Source organism: Rhinoraja longicauda, chromosome 2 (genome assembly GCF_053455715.1).
Source record: "Rhinoraja longicauda isolate Sanriku21f chromosome 2, sRhiLon1.1, whole genome shotgun sequence".
NCBI classification, from domain to species: domain Eukaryota; kingdom Metazoa; phylum Chordata; class Chondrichthyes; order Rajiformes; family Arhynchobatidae; genus Rhinoraja; species Rhinoraja longicauda.
Window position 1 is genome coordinate 2617185 of NC_135954.1, and position 15381 is coordinate 2632565.

The 15381-nt window shown below is 46.2% G+C and overlaps 1 protein-coding gene across 1 annotated transcript in view; it reads left to right on the plus strand.

The window, feature by feature from the left end:
* The window catches only part of eci2 (enoyl-CoA delta isomerase 2), a 68343-nt gene that overhangs the window by 39204 nt on the left and 13758 nt on the right, over window positions 1–15381 (plus strand). Inside the window, exon 5 of the mRNA XM_078413895.1 lies at window positions 5845–5914. Coding sequence (XP_078270021.1) covers window positions 5845–5914 — 70 coding nt within the window. The remainder of the gene's footprint in view (window positions 1–5844; window positions 5915–15381) is intronic.

Consider the following 15381-nt stretch of genomic DNA (forward strand, 5'->3'; position numbering starts at 1 on the left):
TGGCTGATCATCCAAAATCAGTACCCCGATCCTGCATTTTCCCCATATCCCTTGATTCCTTTAGTCCTAAGAGCTAAATCTAACTCTCGTTGGAATACATCCAGTGAATTGGCCTCCACTGCCTTCTGTGGTAGAGAATTCCACAGATTCACAACTCTCTGGGTGAAGACGTCTTTCCTCATCTCAGTCCCAAATGGCCTACCCTGTGTTCTTAAACTGTGACTTATTTTCCCACATCAACCACCGTCGGAATAACTTACATGAGATTGACGGAGGCACGGTGGCGCAGCGGTTTAGTTCTGGACTCCCCCAACATCGGCAACATTTTTCCTGCATCTAGCCTGTCCAATCCTTTAAGAATTTTATATGTTTTCATAAGATCCCCTCTCATCCTTCTAACTTCCAGTGAATACAAGCCCAGTCGACCCATCATATGTCAGTCCCGCAATCCCGGGAATTAACCAGGTGAACCTACACTGCACTCTGTCAATAGCAATAATGTCCTTCCTCAAATTAGGAGACCAAAATTGCACACAATACTCCAGGTGCGGTCTCACCGGGGCCCTGCGCAACTGCAGTAGGACCTCCTTGCTCCTAAACTCAAATCCTCTCTTGAAGTGAAGGCCAACATGCCATTAGCTTTCTTCAGTGCCTGCTGTACCTGCATGCTTACTTTCAGTGATGGATGTACAAGGACACCCAGCTCTCCTTGCACCTCCCCTTTTCCTAATCTGACACCATTCAGATAATAATCTGCTTTCCTGTACTTGCCACCAAAGTGGATAACCTCACATTTATCCAAATCATACTGCATCTGCCATGCATCTGCCCACTCACAACTAAGGTGGGGGAGGGGTGGAGAGAGAGGGAATGCAAAGGTTACTTGAAATGAGAGAAATCAATATTCATACCGCTGAGTTGTAAACTGCCCAAGCAGAATATGAGGATCTGTTCCTCCAATTTGTGCTTGTGACCTCACTCTGACTGTGGAGGAGGCCCAGGACAGATAGGTCAGTGTGGGAACGGAAGGGGAGTTAAAATGTAAAACGTAGGAGGAACATATTTTGCTTGGGTAGCTTACAACCCAAGGATGCAAGGAACTGAAGATGCTGGTTTACAAAAAAGACATAATTGCTGGAGTAACTCAGTGGGTCAGGCAGCATCTGTGGAGAACATGGATAGGTGACGTTTCACAGAGTGCTGGAGTAACTCAGCAGGTCAGGCAGCATCTCTGGACAACATGGATAGGTGACGTTTCACAGAGTGCTGGAGTAACTCAGCGGGTCAGGCAGCATCGGTGGAGAACATGGATAGGTGACGTTTCACAGAGTGCTGGAGTAACTCAGCGGGGGTCAAGCAGTATCTCTGGAGAACATGGACAGGTGACATTTTGGGTCGGGGCCCTTCTTCAGACCAATTTGGGGGGGGGGGGGAGAGAAACTGTAAATTGCTGCCTCGATAAGGCCAGCAGCATAATCAAAGACCAGTCGCACCCTCCTCTCCCATCGGGCAAGAGATACAGAAGTGTGAAAACGCACACCTCCAGATTCAGGAACAGTTGCTTCCCAGCTGTTATCAGGCAACTGAACCATCCTATCACCAACTAGCAAGCGGCCCTGACCTTCCAATCACCTGATTGGTGACCATTGTTCGATCTTTAAATGGACTTTACTTTGCACTAAATGTTGTACTCTTTATCTGTACACAGTGGACGGCTTGATTGTAATCCTGAATAGTCTCATGCACAGGAAAGAAAGACTTTGTTATTTACTCCATCCATCTACCATTCAAACCTTTCTCACCTGTATCCACCTATCACTCGCCAGGCCTTGTCCCACCTCCACCTCTCTTTTCCAGCTTTCTCCCCACTGCTACATTCAGTCTGAAGAAGGGTCCCGACCCGAAACGTCGCCTGTCCATTCCCTCCACATATGCTGCCTGACCCGCTGAGTTCTTCCAGCACTTTGTTTCACTCAAGATTCCAGCATCTGCAATTCCGTGTCTCTCCAAATATGAAGCCCAAGTTGATTATTTTGGACAGTTGCCAGGGAAACAGATTTATCTAGCCATTGTTGTTAATTTATATTAGGGTTTATCAAGCAGCACAGCGAATAGAGCTGACCGAGAGCTGTGATCCAAGCCAGGCGACTCTTTGTGTGCTGGTTTTCCGCTGACTGGTAAGCACGCATAACCAAAAGCTTGTCGCTGTACCTCGGTACATGTGACAATAAACTAAACTTAACTAAACTAAAGTAATCGTATAGGAAGAAAGTGCAGATGCTGATTTAAACCGAAGATCGACGTTTCGGTGACGTTTCGGATCGAGACGTCTGAAGGCGTTTGAAGAACCGTCATCTATTCCTTTTCTCCAGAGATGCTGTCTGACCCGTTGAGTTACTCCAGCTTTTTGTGTCTATCTAAAGTAATCGTGTGATTATATTAATAAAGGAGGCTTAGCTGGCTGTCTTTCCAAGGCAGCATGAAGTGTAGATGGAGTCAATGGTGAGCAGTCTGGTCACTCCGCACAGCTTGATTGTAATCATGTATAGTTCAGTTCTGAGATACAGCACGGAAACAGGCCCTTCGGCCCACCGGGTCCGTGCCGACCAGCATTCCCCCCACATTAACGTTATCATACACACATTAGGGACAATTTTTTTACATTTACCAAGCCAATACCCTACAAACCTGTACGTCTTTGGAGTGTGGGAGGAAACCGAAAATCTCGGAGAAAACCCACGCAGGTCACGGGGAGAACATACAAACTCCGTACAGACAGCACCCGTAGTCGGGATGTAACCCGGGTCTCCGGCGCTGCATTCGCTGTAAGGCAGCAACTCTACCGCTGCGCCACCGTGCTGCAACAGTGAGTCTCTCCACTAACTGGATAGCATGTAAGCAAAAGGTTTTCACTGTACCTTGGTACACGTGACAATAATAATAATAAATAATAAACAAAATGGAACTATTTCTCTCTGACTATACATATCATCTTGTTCCTTATTGATCTTCGCATGAAATGGAAACCACATCACAGACAGGCTGGGTTCAGTTCATCAAAGAAAGACCAGGGATTTCACAGAGTAATAATCTCATTAAAAAATGTCATTAAGAGATGCTTAATCATGAGTGACACTTTATGCAAAGTCTGCAAAATGTAGCCAAAATGCATTTGAAAAGCTCTGGTTCGGTTTTAATTAACGTTTCAGCTAATATTCAGTTGGATGTTCAGACACTAAATTATCCACAAACCTTTCCAGTTGGGCATTTGTTTCATTTTTGCTCTCATGAAACCGTTTTAATGTATTTAAGATCGGTAACCTGTTGTAGCCTTCCTACCTGTTGTAACATGGGTTAATGAGGGTGTGTCCAATCCAACTCTATGTTCTCCTGACTTGTTCTTTTCCACAGGTCCACATTGCTTACTTTGTCTCTCCACCAGATGTTTAGTATTCTCCTGAGGCAGGTGTTAGTGAATGTTCGCAGCCTGTTTGTTGTGTGTTTTGTTGTTTTCCATGTCTCTGATCCACACAGCATCACCTGCTTCACATTTGAGTTAAAGATGCGTATTTTGGTGTCGAATGAATATATTGTAGCTGGCAGAAAATTGTGCCCCAACTTTGAAAATAGTGATATTTGTGCTGAACTGTGCACAAAAATGAATTTCACTGCGCCTCGGTACACGTGACAAATAACGTGCCATACAATGAATTGCCAAGGCACAATCATCATCTGTTGGCTGCAACCTTCCCCCCATTGACGAACTGTACACTGCAAGGGCCAGGAAGCGAGCGGGCAAGATCATCTCTGACCCCTCTCACCCTGGCCACAAACTCTTCGAAGCACTTCCCTCTGGAAGGCGACTCCGGACTGTCAAAGCAGCCACAGCCAGACATAAAAACAGCTTTTTTCCACGAGTGATAGTTCTACTCAATAACCAAAGTCTGTAGTCTCTTTTTTGCTCTGGTTTATTTTCACCCACATGTTTAGACTGTAATGGTGTATCCTTATTATTTTAATGTGGTTATGCTTTATTCTTAGTTATTAACTGTATGCTTGTGTTGTCATTTGTGAGCGGAGCACCAAGGCACATTCCTTGTTTATGCATACTTGGCCAATAAACTTATTCATTCATTCATTCATCATTGGCGGTCACTGGAAGCGAGTGTGACTGTCCTATCCATAGGGAGGACGCGTGTGCATGTCTTTGTTTAACGTGGGGAGACTGGTGCACAGACAGCCACCACACTGTCCTTGACTGATCTGGGTCAGGATCCAGTGGCACGGAGTCCAAGACGACCGGGGACCCTTTCCTGCCGCAGCCTTCATCCATCTGCCTTTCCAGCCATTGGGACGCTCCACTAAAGTCAGCCATCACCCTCCCTCCGCCTGTTCCACCGTTGAGGTCTTGGTTGGATTGCTCTTTGTCAGGGACCTCCCCCTCGACCGTACCCCCATGGGTGACCCTACCAGGAGCGTAGCTCCAGACGGCATCGCTCTCAGGATCTCAGGACCACACAAGCTTCTCCACCACCACACGGTGACAATCCACGGAGAAGCAAGACACAATAGGTCTACAGGTCTAGTACAGGTAAGCAGCATTGGTATGGATCGGCATTTGCCATGGATATGGTGGACTAAAAGGTCTGTTTCTGTGCTATGTGACTATCAGACTCTATAAGACACCAGAATACATTGGATTCCATCATGGGCTTCTGAAGACAAGGAGTTTAGTTTAGTTTATTGTCACATGTCACGGTATAGATAAAAAAAGCTTTTGTTGCGCACTAACCAGTCAGCGGAAAGACAATATATGATTACAATTGAGCCATCTGCAGTTTACAGATACGTGGTAAAGGGAATAATGTGTAGGAAGGAACTGCAGATGCTGGTTTACACCGACGACCCATGACAACAGTCGTCTTTATGCTGATTGTCGATAGGTATTTGTTGCAAGCATGTTTGTTTGCCCTCCACTCCTCTCTGGAAATTACCCTAAACACCACCCTGGTGGAAACTGTCAACAAATTCACCTACCTAAGGTTTATTTCACAAAATGCTGGAGTAACTCAGCAGGTCAGGCAGATCTCAGGAGAGAAGGTAAGGTCTACGGCCACTGATAGTGTCCCTCTGGATGAGGAAATCAATGAATGTACAGGAAAGGCAGCAACCACCTTCGGGCGGCTAATCAAGCGGACATGGGAGATCAGGAAGCTCACGATCAAGACCAAGATAACTGTCCACAAAGTGGGCATCTTGAGCACATAGCAGCACAGCAGTGAAGCTTGGACAACTTACCTACATCAAAATAGACACAAAATACCTTAATAAATCAGCGGTATCACAAAATGCTGGAGTAACTCAGTGGGTCAGGCAACATCTCAGGAGAGAGGGAATGTGTGACGTTTCAGGTCGAGACCCTTCTTCAGACCCGAAACGTCACACATTCCTCTCCTGAGATGCTGCCTGACCTGCTGAGTCACTCCAGCGTTTTCTGATACCTTCGATTTGTACCAGCATCTGCAGTTATTTTCCTACACTAGTAAAATCAGCGGGTCAGGCAGCATCTGTGGAGAACATGGATAGGTGACGTTTCACAGAGTGCTGGAGTAACTCAGCGGGTCAGGCAGCATCTGTGGAGAACATGGATAGGTGACGTTTCACAGAGTGCTGGAGTAACTCAGCGGGTCAGGCAGCATCTCTGGAGAACATGGATAGGTGACGTTTCGTGTCGAGACCCATCTTCGGACTTTGGTGTAAACCAGCAGCTGCAGTTCCTTCCTACACATTTTACCTACATTAAGGACAGGAACTGAACAATTTTCATTTCTTTCTTTCATATAGATGTACAAGGAAATCATGGAGGCACTCGAGCAAGCTGCAAAGGATGACTCTACACTAACTGTAATGACAGGTTGTTCAAATTTATGTCTTATATCATTTTCTCACGTGCCAGTGAGCATGTTTACAGTTGATTTTGCAGCAAGAAAGATTGCAGAGCACGGTGGCGCAGCACTGATCATCCACAATCAGTAACCAGTGCCTGCCTTCTCCCCATATCCCTTGATTCCACTAGCCCCAAGAGCTTTATCTAACTCTCTTTTAAATTCATCCAGTGAATTGGCCTCCACTGCCCTCTGTGGCAGAGAATTCCACAGATTCACAACTCTTTGGGTGAAAAAGTTTCTTCTCACGTCAGTTTTAATTGGCCTCCCCTTTATTCTAAGACTGTGGACCCTGGTTCTGGACTCGCCCAACATTGGGAACATTTTTCCTGCATCTAGCTTGTCCAGTCCTATTATAATTTTGTACGACTCTATAAGATCCCCTCTCATCCTTCTAAACTCCAGTGAATACAAGCCCAGCCTTTCCAATCTTTCCTCGTATGACAGTCCCGCCATCCCGGGGATTAATCTCGTGAACCTACGGTGCACTGCCTCAATAGGAAGGACACAATACTCCAGATGTGGTCTCACCAGGACCCTGTACAACTGCAGAAGGACCTCTTTACTCCGATACTCAAAGCCTCTCGTTATGAAGGCCAACATGCCAAAAAAAAATCCAAAATAGCTTTATTTGTCATTCGTTCAGAACGAGATTACTTAGCCAGCAGTACAAAAACACAAGACACAACCCCAACACAAACATCCATCAGTGACTCCAAACACCCCCTCACTGTGATGGAGGCCAAAAACTTCCCCTCTCTCTTCCCCCATGCCCCTCCCACGTACAGACAACTCGACCCCTACCGAGGCGACCGACCCGCACAGCCCCCGCAAGGAGATGGAAAGTCCACGCGGCCGAGGCGCACCGGGCGATGCAAAGTCCCGCGGCCGAGCCGCGCCGGGCGCTGTTCAGTCCCACGGCCGCTCCGCACCGGGCGATAGAAGGCCCCGCGGCCGAGCCGCCATTAGCTTTCTTCACTGCAGTAATTAATGCAATCATTAATAGTAATAGGAAACAAAGTCTTCTCTATGTCCTGCACCTTTCATAGCAATGGCCAATGAAGCATGGTCAACGTCTAAGTGGAGGAACTATAGTAGCCAATTAAATACTCAAAGTTCTCACAAATAGGTTTTAGAGCAACCAGGTAATCTAGTGATGAGGGTTACGTTGTGAGTTTGGCGCTAGAAGTAACTGATTATATACCATAAGACATTGGAGCAGAATTACTCCACCATTCAGTCCTAGAGTCATACAACATGGAAACAGGTCTTCAACCCAACTTGCCTATGCCGACCAACATGCCCCGTCTACATTAGTCCCACCTGCATATACAGTACTTTAAAAAAAAAATCAAATTATACTTTATTCGAGAAATAAATATATACAAAACATGTTCCTTCCAAAATTCCATCCGACATTCTCGGAGGCTATATACATTCAATACCGATATTCAATACACCAATTACACAAAATTACCCCCCACCCCTGCCACTCATGTGGCCCACTGGCGTGGAATTCCTTCCCTCATTTTGAGGGGCGTCTCCACCACACCCTGCCCCCCATGTCCAGCAGCGGAAGGACCCTAGAATGTGGTCCACCCCCACAGAGCCTTGGCGTTGGCTGCACTGAGCTTCAGTGCGTCCATCAGCACGTACTCCTGCAGTCTGCAGCGGGCCAGTCGGCAACATTCGCTGACGGACAGCTCGCTCCGCTGGGAGGCCAACAAATCTCGGGCAGACCAAAGAGCGTCTTTCACCGAGTTGATGACCTTCCAGCAACACTCGATGTCAGTCTCTGAATGCGTTCCTGGGAACAGTCCGTACGATGCACTGAAATGTAGAGCCTAGACAGTGTGTTTGCAACCTTGTGTGGTACTTGAATACATTACGTCCTGTACACTAAAGAGTGAGCATGAGGTATTAGTAAAGGTGTCAGAGATTACGGGAGGGGGAAGGCAGGAGAAAGTGGTTGAGAGGGAAAGATAGATCAGCCACAGAGTATAGAAGTTGGGAGGTTACGTTACAGTTGTCCAAGACAACATGGCGCCTTTTGCATGCAGCATCAGGAGACTATTTCTGTACAGTTTACTAATCGGGGATGTGCTTGGGTATGGCCACACTCGACGACTGTTTGTAAGAAAAGAGTTTCACTGTGCGTTTGCACCACACTGAAGCCTTGATTGATTACAAATATCGAAAATAGGTGCAGGAGGAGGCCATTCGGCCCTTCGAGCCAGCACCACCGTTCATTGTGATCATTGATGATCATCCACAATCAGTAACCCGTGCCTGCCTTCTCCCCATTACCCCTTGATTCCGCTAGCCCCTAGAGCTCGATCGACCTCTCTTTTAAATTCATCCAGTGAATCGGCCTCCGCTGCCTCCTGTGGCAGAAAATTCCACAAATTGACAACTCTCTGGGTGAAAAAGTTTCTTCTTCTCACCTCAGTTTTAAATGGCCTCCCCTTTATCCTTCGACTGTGGCCCCTGGTTCTGGACTCGCCCAACATTGGGAACATGTTTCCTGCATCTAGCTTGTCCAATCCTTTTATAATTTTATACGTCTCTATAAGATCCCCTCTCATCCTTCTAAACTCCAGTGAATACAAGCCCAGTCTCTCCAATCTTTCAATTATATTTTATTGTCACATGCACCCAGGTTCAGTGAAATGGTTTGTTCTGCAGACAAGCTGGTAAAATCATACACCTGACCTCACCGAGGCAGTACACAAGTGTCGCCACATTATGGCGCCGACAAAGTTACAAAGGTCATCGAACAACCCTATCTACTGTCTGCCGCTGCTACACTTAGCAGCAGTTCCCCATACCCCCAACCTGCCGGGTCTCCCTTTGTTCTTGGCACCCACCCTCCTCCCTCGCCATGTCAATAGACAATAGGTGCAGGAGTAGTCCATTCGGCCCTTCGCGCCAACACCGCCATTCACTGTGATCATGGCTGATCATTCTCAATCAGTACCCCGTTCCTGCCTTCTCCCCATACCCCCTGACTCCGCTATCTTTAAGAGCTCTATCTAGCTCTCTCTTGAAAGCATCCAGAGAATTGGCCTCCACTGCCCTCTGAGGCAGAAAATTCCACAGATTCACAAATCTCTGGGTGAAAAAGTTTTTCCTCATCTCCGTTCTAAATGGCCTACCCCTTATTCTTAAACTGTGGCCCCTTGGTTCTGGACTTCCCCAATATTGGGGACATGTTTCCTGCCTCTAGTGTGTCCAATCCCTTAATAATCTTATATGTTTCAATAAGATTCCCTCTCATCCTTCTAAATTCCAGTGTATACAAGCCCAGTCGCTTCATTCTTTCAACATATGATAGTCCCGCCATTCCGGGAATTAACCTGGTGAACTTACGCTGCACGCCCCTTCATTCTTGGCGTGCAGCCCGTGGGGTCTCCCCTTCCATCTTAATGGGCCCTCCCCTCCCCGGCCTGGTCCCCCTTCCTTCTCAATGGCCCTCAACCTCTGGAGCCTGTAAGTGCGGGTGAACCGGCAGCAGGACCTGTGAACCAAATCTGCTTTACTTCCCTTTTGTAATGTCCTCAGTAAGACCCTGTTGTGGCTAGCACAATGAATATACGCCCGACATCTTGTAAGATGATTTTATTACTGATCCTTCACCAGGAAACTTCTAGAAGGTCACCTGACCTCAGTCACAAGGCACAAGCCCATTGGCCCTAGAAGGTCACCTGACCTCAGTCACAAGGCACAAGCCCATTGGCCAGCTTCTGCTCTTGGCCTCAAGGGGGCACTGACATTTACATTACATTTACATCACCTCTCCCCCTTTACTTTAATTACATCACACCTTTTGTAGATTCTCCATTCATAAGCTCATGAAGATCATAGGTGATCGGAGCAGAATTAGGCCGATCGGCCCATCGAGTCTGCCCCGCCATTCAATCATGGCTGTTCTATCTCTCCCTCCCTCCCTCCTAACCACATTCTCCTGCCTTCTCCCCTTAACCTCTGACACCTGTATTAGTCGAGAATTACGTACTAATCAATAACCTGTACTATTCATTTCTTTCCAAGCACATCAATAAAAAGGCATTTCATCGGAGACAGAGGAGGTGCAATACATTTTAAAGTAATTGGCACGAGATGCCATGAATGAAACCGATTAAACAAAATTATGGTATAATTGACTTCCCTCGACACTTTAAATCAGCTTCTCCCAGAACTAATTCCTCAGCAGCTCTAAATGGACATCCTTCAGATTTGATGATTTGCTTGTCAAAACTGTGACAAATACTGTAATACATGGATAAGCAACTTAACGTCATAAGCACCGATTCACTTTACATTAAGTCTCCACATTGCTGACATATCACAGCCCCTGAGTTCATTGTGTGACAATAATGGAGGCAGTTTTTCCAGGATATATCCACTCATTTTTCATTATTTAACGCTGATTTAATTTCTATTCAATAAACTGCTGTCAGCTAAAAATAAAGATCATAAACTTTGACAGAGTGCAGCACATTGACACAGCTGGTAGAGCTGCTGTCTCACAGAATGCTGTGGAGGCCAAGTCAATGGATAATTTTTACGGCGGAGAATGACTGATTCTTGATTAGTACGGGTGTCCGGGGTTATGGGGAGAAGGCAGGGGAATGGGGTTGAGAGGGGGAGATAGATCAACCATGATTGAATGGCAGAGTAGACTTGGTGGGCCGAATGGCCTAATTCTGCTCCTAGAACTTATAAACAGCACCAGAGACCTGGTTTCAATCCAGACCTCGGCTGCTGTCTGTGTGGAGTTTGCAAGTTCTCCCTGTGACCGCGTGGGTTTTCTCCGGGTGCTCCGATTTCCTCCCACATCCTAAAGACGTGCAGGTTTGTAGGTTAATTGCCCCTAGTGTGTAGGAAGTGGATGAGAAAGTGGGATAACATAGAAAACTAGTGTGAACAGTGGATCAATGGTCGGCGTGGACTCGGTGGGCCAAAGAGCAGTGTTACGTGCTGTATCTCTAAACTAAACTGGACACAGGCAAGGATTACTGAATATGGATCACCATTCAACTGATTAATAGTACCATCTCAGAGAAAACATTAGTTTAGCTATCCCTATCCATGTCCACATGCCCAGTGCCTTTAACAGACATTGTTGTTTAAGCATGAATGGGTGGTCTAGCTGTTACATTTATAACTGTTTTAGACTTGCAGTGTGACCTTTTATATAATGAGTTTTGATTTTGACTAAGTTCATAAGTCATAGGAGCAGAATCAGCCCATTTGGTCCATCAAGTCTACTCCACCATTCAATCATGGCTGATCTATCTCTCCCTCCTAACCCCATTCTCCTGCCTTCTCCCCATAACCCCTGACACCGGTACTAATCAAGAATCTATCTATCACTGCCTTAATAATATCCACTGACTTGGCCTCCACAGCCTTCTGTGGCAAAGAATTCCACAGATTCACCACCCTCTGACTAAAATAAGTTCTTCTCATCTTCTTCCTAAAAGAACATCCTTTAATTCTGAGACTATGAACTCTGGTCTTAGACTCTCCCACTAGTGGAAACATCCTCTCCATATCCACTCTATCCAAGCCTCTCACTATTCTGTATGTTTCAACGAGGTCCCCCCTCATTCTTCTGAACTCCAGCGAATGCAGGCCCAGTGCCAACAAATGCTCATCGTAGGTTAGCCTACTCATTTCTGGGATCATTCTTTTAAACCTCCTCTGGACAGGTAGATGAGGCAGGTGCTATCACAACGTTTAAAACACATTTGGACAGGTGCATGGATAGGACGGGTTAAGAATGGCCTGGCGGGCGAGTCAGGCCACGGCTTGACGGGAGCTTCCGATCAATAGACAATAGACAATAGGTGCAGGAGTAGTCCATTCGGCCCTTCGAGCCAGCACCGCCATTCACTGTGATCATGGCTGATCATCCACAATCAGTACCCCGTTCCTGCCTTCTCCCTATATCCCTTGACTCCACTATCTTTAAGAGCTCTATCTGACTCTCTCTTGAAAGCCAGAGAATTGGCCTCCACTGCCTTCTGAGGCAGAGAGTTCCACAGATTCACAACTTTCTGAGTGAAAAAGCTTTTCCTCATCTCCGTTCTAAATGGCCCACCCCTTGGTTCTGGACTCCCCCAACATCGGGAACATGTTTCCTGCCTCTAGCGTGTCCAATCCCTTAATAACCTTACATGTTTCAATAAGATCCTCTCTCATCCTTCTAAATTCCAGTGTATAGAAGCCCAGTCGCTCCAGTCTTTCAACATTCAACAGTCCTGCCATCCCGGGAATTAACCTGGTGAACCTACGCTGCACGCCCTCATAGGGAGAGCGTGCAAACCCCACACCGACAGAGACTGAGGTCAGGATCAAACCCGGGTCTCTTGCACTGTGAGGCAGATATACAGCTTGAAAGTGAAAACTACCAAACTCTGGAACAGCTTCTACCCCTTGTTATCAGCCTTCTGAACGGTTCATAAGGTCACAAGGGATAGGAACAGAATTAGGCCATTCGTCCCATCAAGTCTACTCTGCCATTCAATCATGGCTGATCTATCCCACCTCACCACATTCTCCTGCCTTCTCCCCATAACTTCTGACACCCGTACTAATCAAGAATCTATCTATTTCTGCCTTAAGTGTATCTACTGACTTGGACTCCAAAGCCTTCTATGGATGTAAAGGCAAAGCTTCCATAAAGCTCGGATACTGTCCACTTTGTCTCAGGAACTGATGCACTACATTGCTAAAAACTAAATTCTGCTCTCTGTATCTTCCCATTTGCTCTACCTAATGTACTTGAGTTTGTCTTGATGTATAGTATTATCTGATTAGACAGCATGCATTACAAAGCCTTTCTCTGTATCTCAGTACATGTGACAACAATAATGCTAAATTAAACCTAAATCTCTAGGGAGAGGTAAGGTGAGACCAGACTGGGATGTCATAAATTAAACTGGCCAGGAAAGATCACATCTTAGACACAAAAAGCTGGAGTAGCTCAGCGGGACAGGCAGCATCTCTGGAGAGAAGGAATGGGGTCTGAAGAAGGGTCTCGACCCGAAACGTCACCCATTCCTTCTCTCATAGAAACATAGAAACATAGAAAATAGGTGCAGGAGTAGGCCATTCGGCCCTTCGAGCCTGCACCGCCATTCAATATGATCATGGCTGATCATCCAGCTCAGTAGCCTGTACATGCCTTCTCTCCATACCCCCTGATCCCTTTAGCCACAAGGGCCACATCTAACTCCCCCTTAAATATAGCCAATGAACTGGCCTCAACTATCTTCTGTGGCAGAGAATTCCACAGACTCACCACTCTCTGTGTGAAGAAATGTTTTCTCATCTCGGTCCTAAAAGACTTCCCCCTTATCCTTAAGCTGTGACCCCTGATTCTGGACTCCCCCAACATCAGGAACAATCTTCCCGCATCTAGCCTCTCCAACCCCTTAAGAATTTTACATGTTTCTATAAGATCCCCCCTCAGTCTTCTAAATTCCAGCGAGTACAAGCCCAGTCTATCCAGTCTTTCCTCATATGCAAGTCCCGCCATCCCAGGGATTAATCTGGTGAACCTTCTCTGTACTCCCTCTAAGGCAAGAACGTCTTTCCTCAGGTTAGGAGACCAAAACTGCACACAATACTCCAGGTGCGGTCTCACCAAGGCCCTGTACAACTGCAGCAGAACCTCCCTGCTCCTAAACTCAAATCCTCTTGCTATGAATGCCAACATACCATTCGCTTTCTTCACTGCCTGCTGCACCTGCATGCTTGCTTTCAATGACTGGTGCACCATGACACCCAGGTCACGTTGCATCTCCCCTTCTCCCAATCGGTCACCATTCAGGTAATACTCTGCTTTCCTGTTCTTGCCGCCAAAGTGGATAACCTCACATTTATCCACATTATATTGCATCTGCCATGCATTTGCCCACTCTCCTAATCTATCCAAGTCACTCTGCAGCCTCCTAGCATCCTCCTCGCAGCTAACACTGCCACCCAGCTTCGTGTCATCCGCAAACTTAGAGATGTTGCATTCAATTCCCTCGTCCAAATCATTAATATACACTGTAAATAACTGGGGTCCCAGCACTGAGCCTTGCGGTACCCCACTAGTCACTGCCTGCCATTCCGAAAAGGACCCGTTTATTCCTACTCTTTGCTTCCTGTCCGCCAACCAATTTTCTATCCACCTCAAAACTGAACCCTCAATACCGTGTGCTTTAAGTTTGTACACCAATCTCCTATGTGGGACCTTGTCGAAGGCCTTCTGAAAGTCCAGATATAACACATCGACTGGTTCTCCCTTATCCACTCTACTAGTTACATCCTCGATAAATTCTATAAGATTCGTCCGACATGATTTGCCTTTGGTAAATCCATGCTGACTTTGTCCGATGATTTCACCACTTTCCAAATGTGATGCTATCACATCTTTAATAACTGACTCTAGCATTTTCCCCACTACCGATGTTAGGCTAACTGGTCTATAATTCCCCGTTTTCTCTCTCCTTCCCTTTTTAAAAAGTGGGGTTACATTAGCTACCCTCCAGTCCTCAGGAACTACTCCAGAATCTAAAGAGTTTTGAAAAATTATCACTAATGCATCCACTATTTCTGAGGCTACTTCCTTAAGCACTCTGGGATGCAGCCTATCTGGCCCTGGGGATTTATCTGCTTTTAATCCATTTAATTTACCTAACACCACTTCCCGACTAACCTGGATTTCCCTCAGTTCCTCCATCTCATTAGACCCCCGGTCCCCCGCTATTTCCGGCAGACGGTTTATGTCTTCCTTAGTGAAGACAGAACCAAAGTATTTGTTCAATTGGTCTGCCATCTCCTTGTTCCCTATGATCAATTCACCTGTTTCTGACTGCAAGGGACCTACATTTGCCTTAACTAATCTTTTTCTCTTGACATATCTATAAAAGCTTTTGCAGTCTGTTTTTATGTTCCTTGCCAGTTTTCCCTCATAGTCTATTTTCCCTTTCCTAATTAAGCCCTTTGTCCTCCTCTGCTGGACTCTGAATTTCTCCCAGTCCTCTGGTATGCTACTTTTTCTGGCTAATCTGTATGCTTCATCTTTTGTTTTAATACTATCCTTGATTTCCCTTGTTAGCCACGGATGCACTACCTTTCCTGGTTTGTTCTTTTGCCAAACTGGGATGAACACTTGTTGTAGTTCATCCATGCGACCTTTAAATGCCTTCCATTGCATGTCCACCGTCAACCCTTTCAGCATCAATCGCCAGTCTATCTTGGACAATTCACGCCTCATACCCTCAAAGTTACCTTTCTTTAAGTTCAGAACACTTGTTTCTGTAGCGACTTTGTCACTCTCCATCCTAATGAAGAACTCTACCATATTATGATCACTCTTGCCCAAGGGGCCTCGCACAACAAGACTGCTAACTAACCCTTCCTCATTACACAATACCCA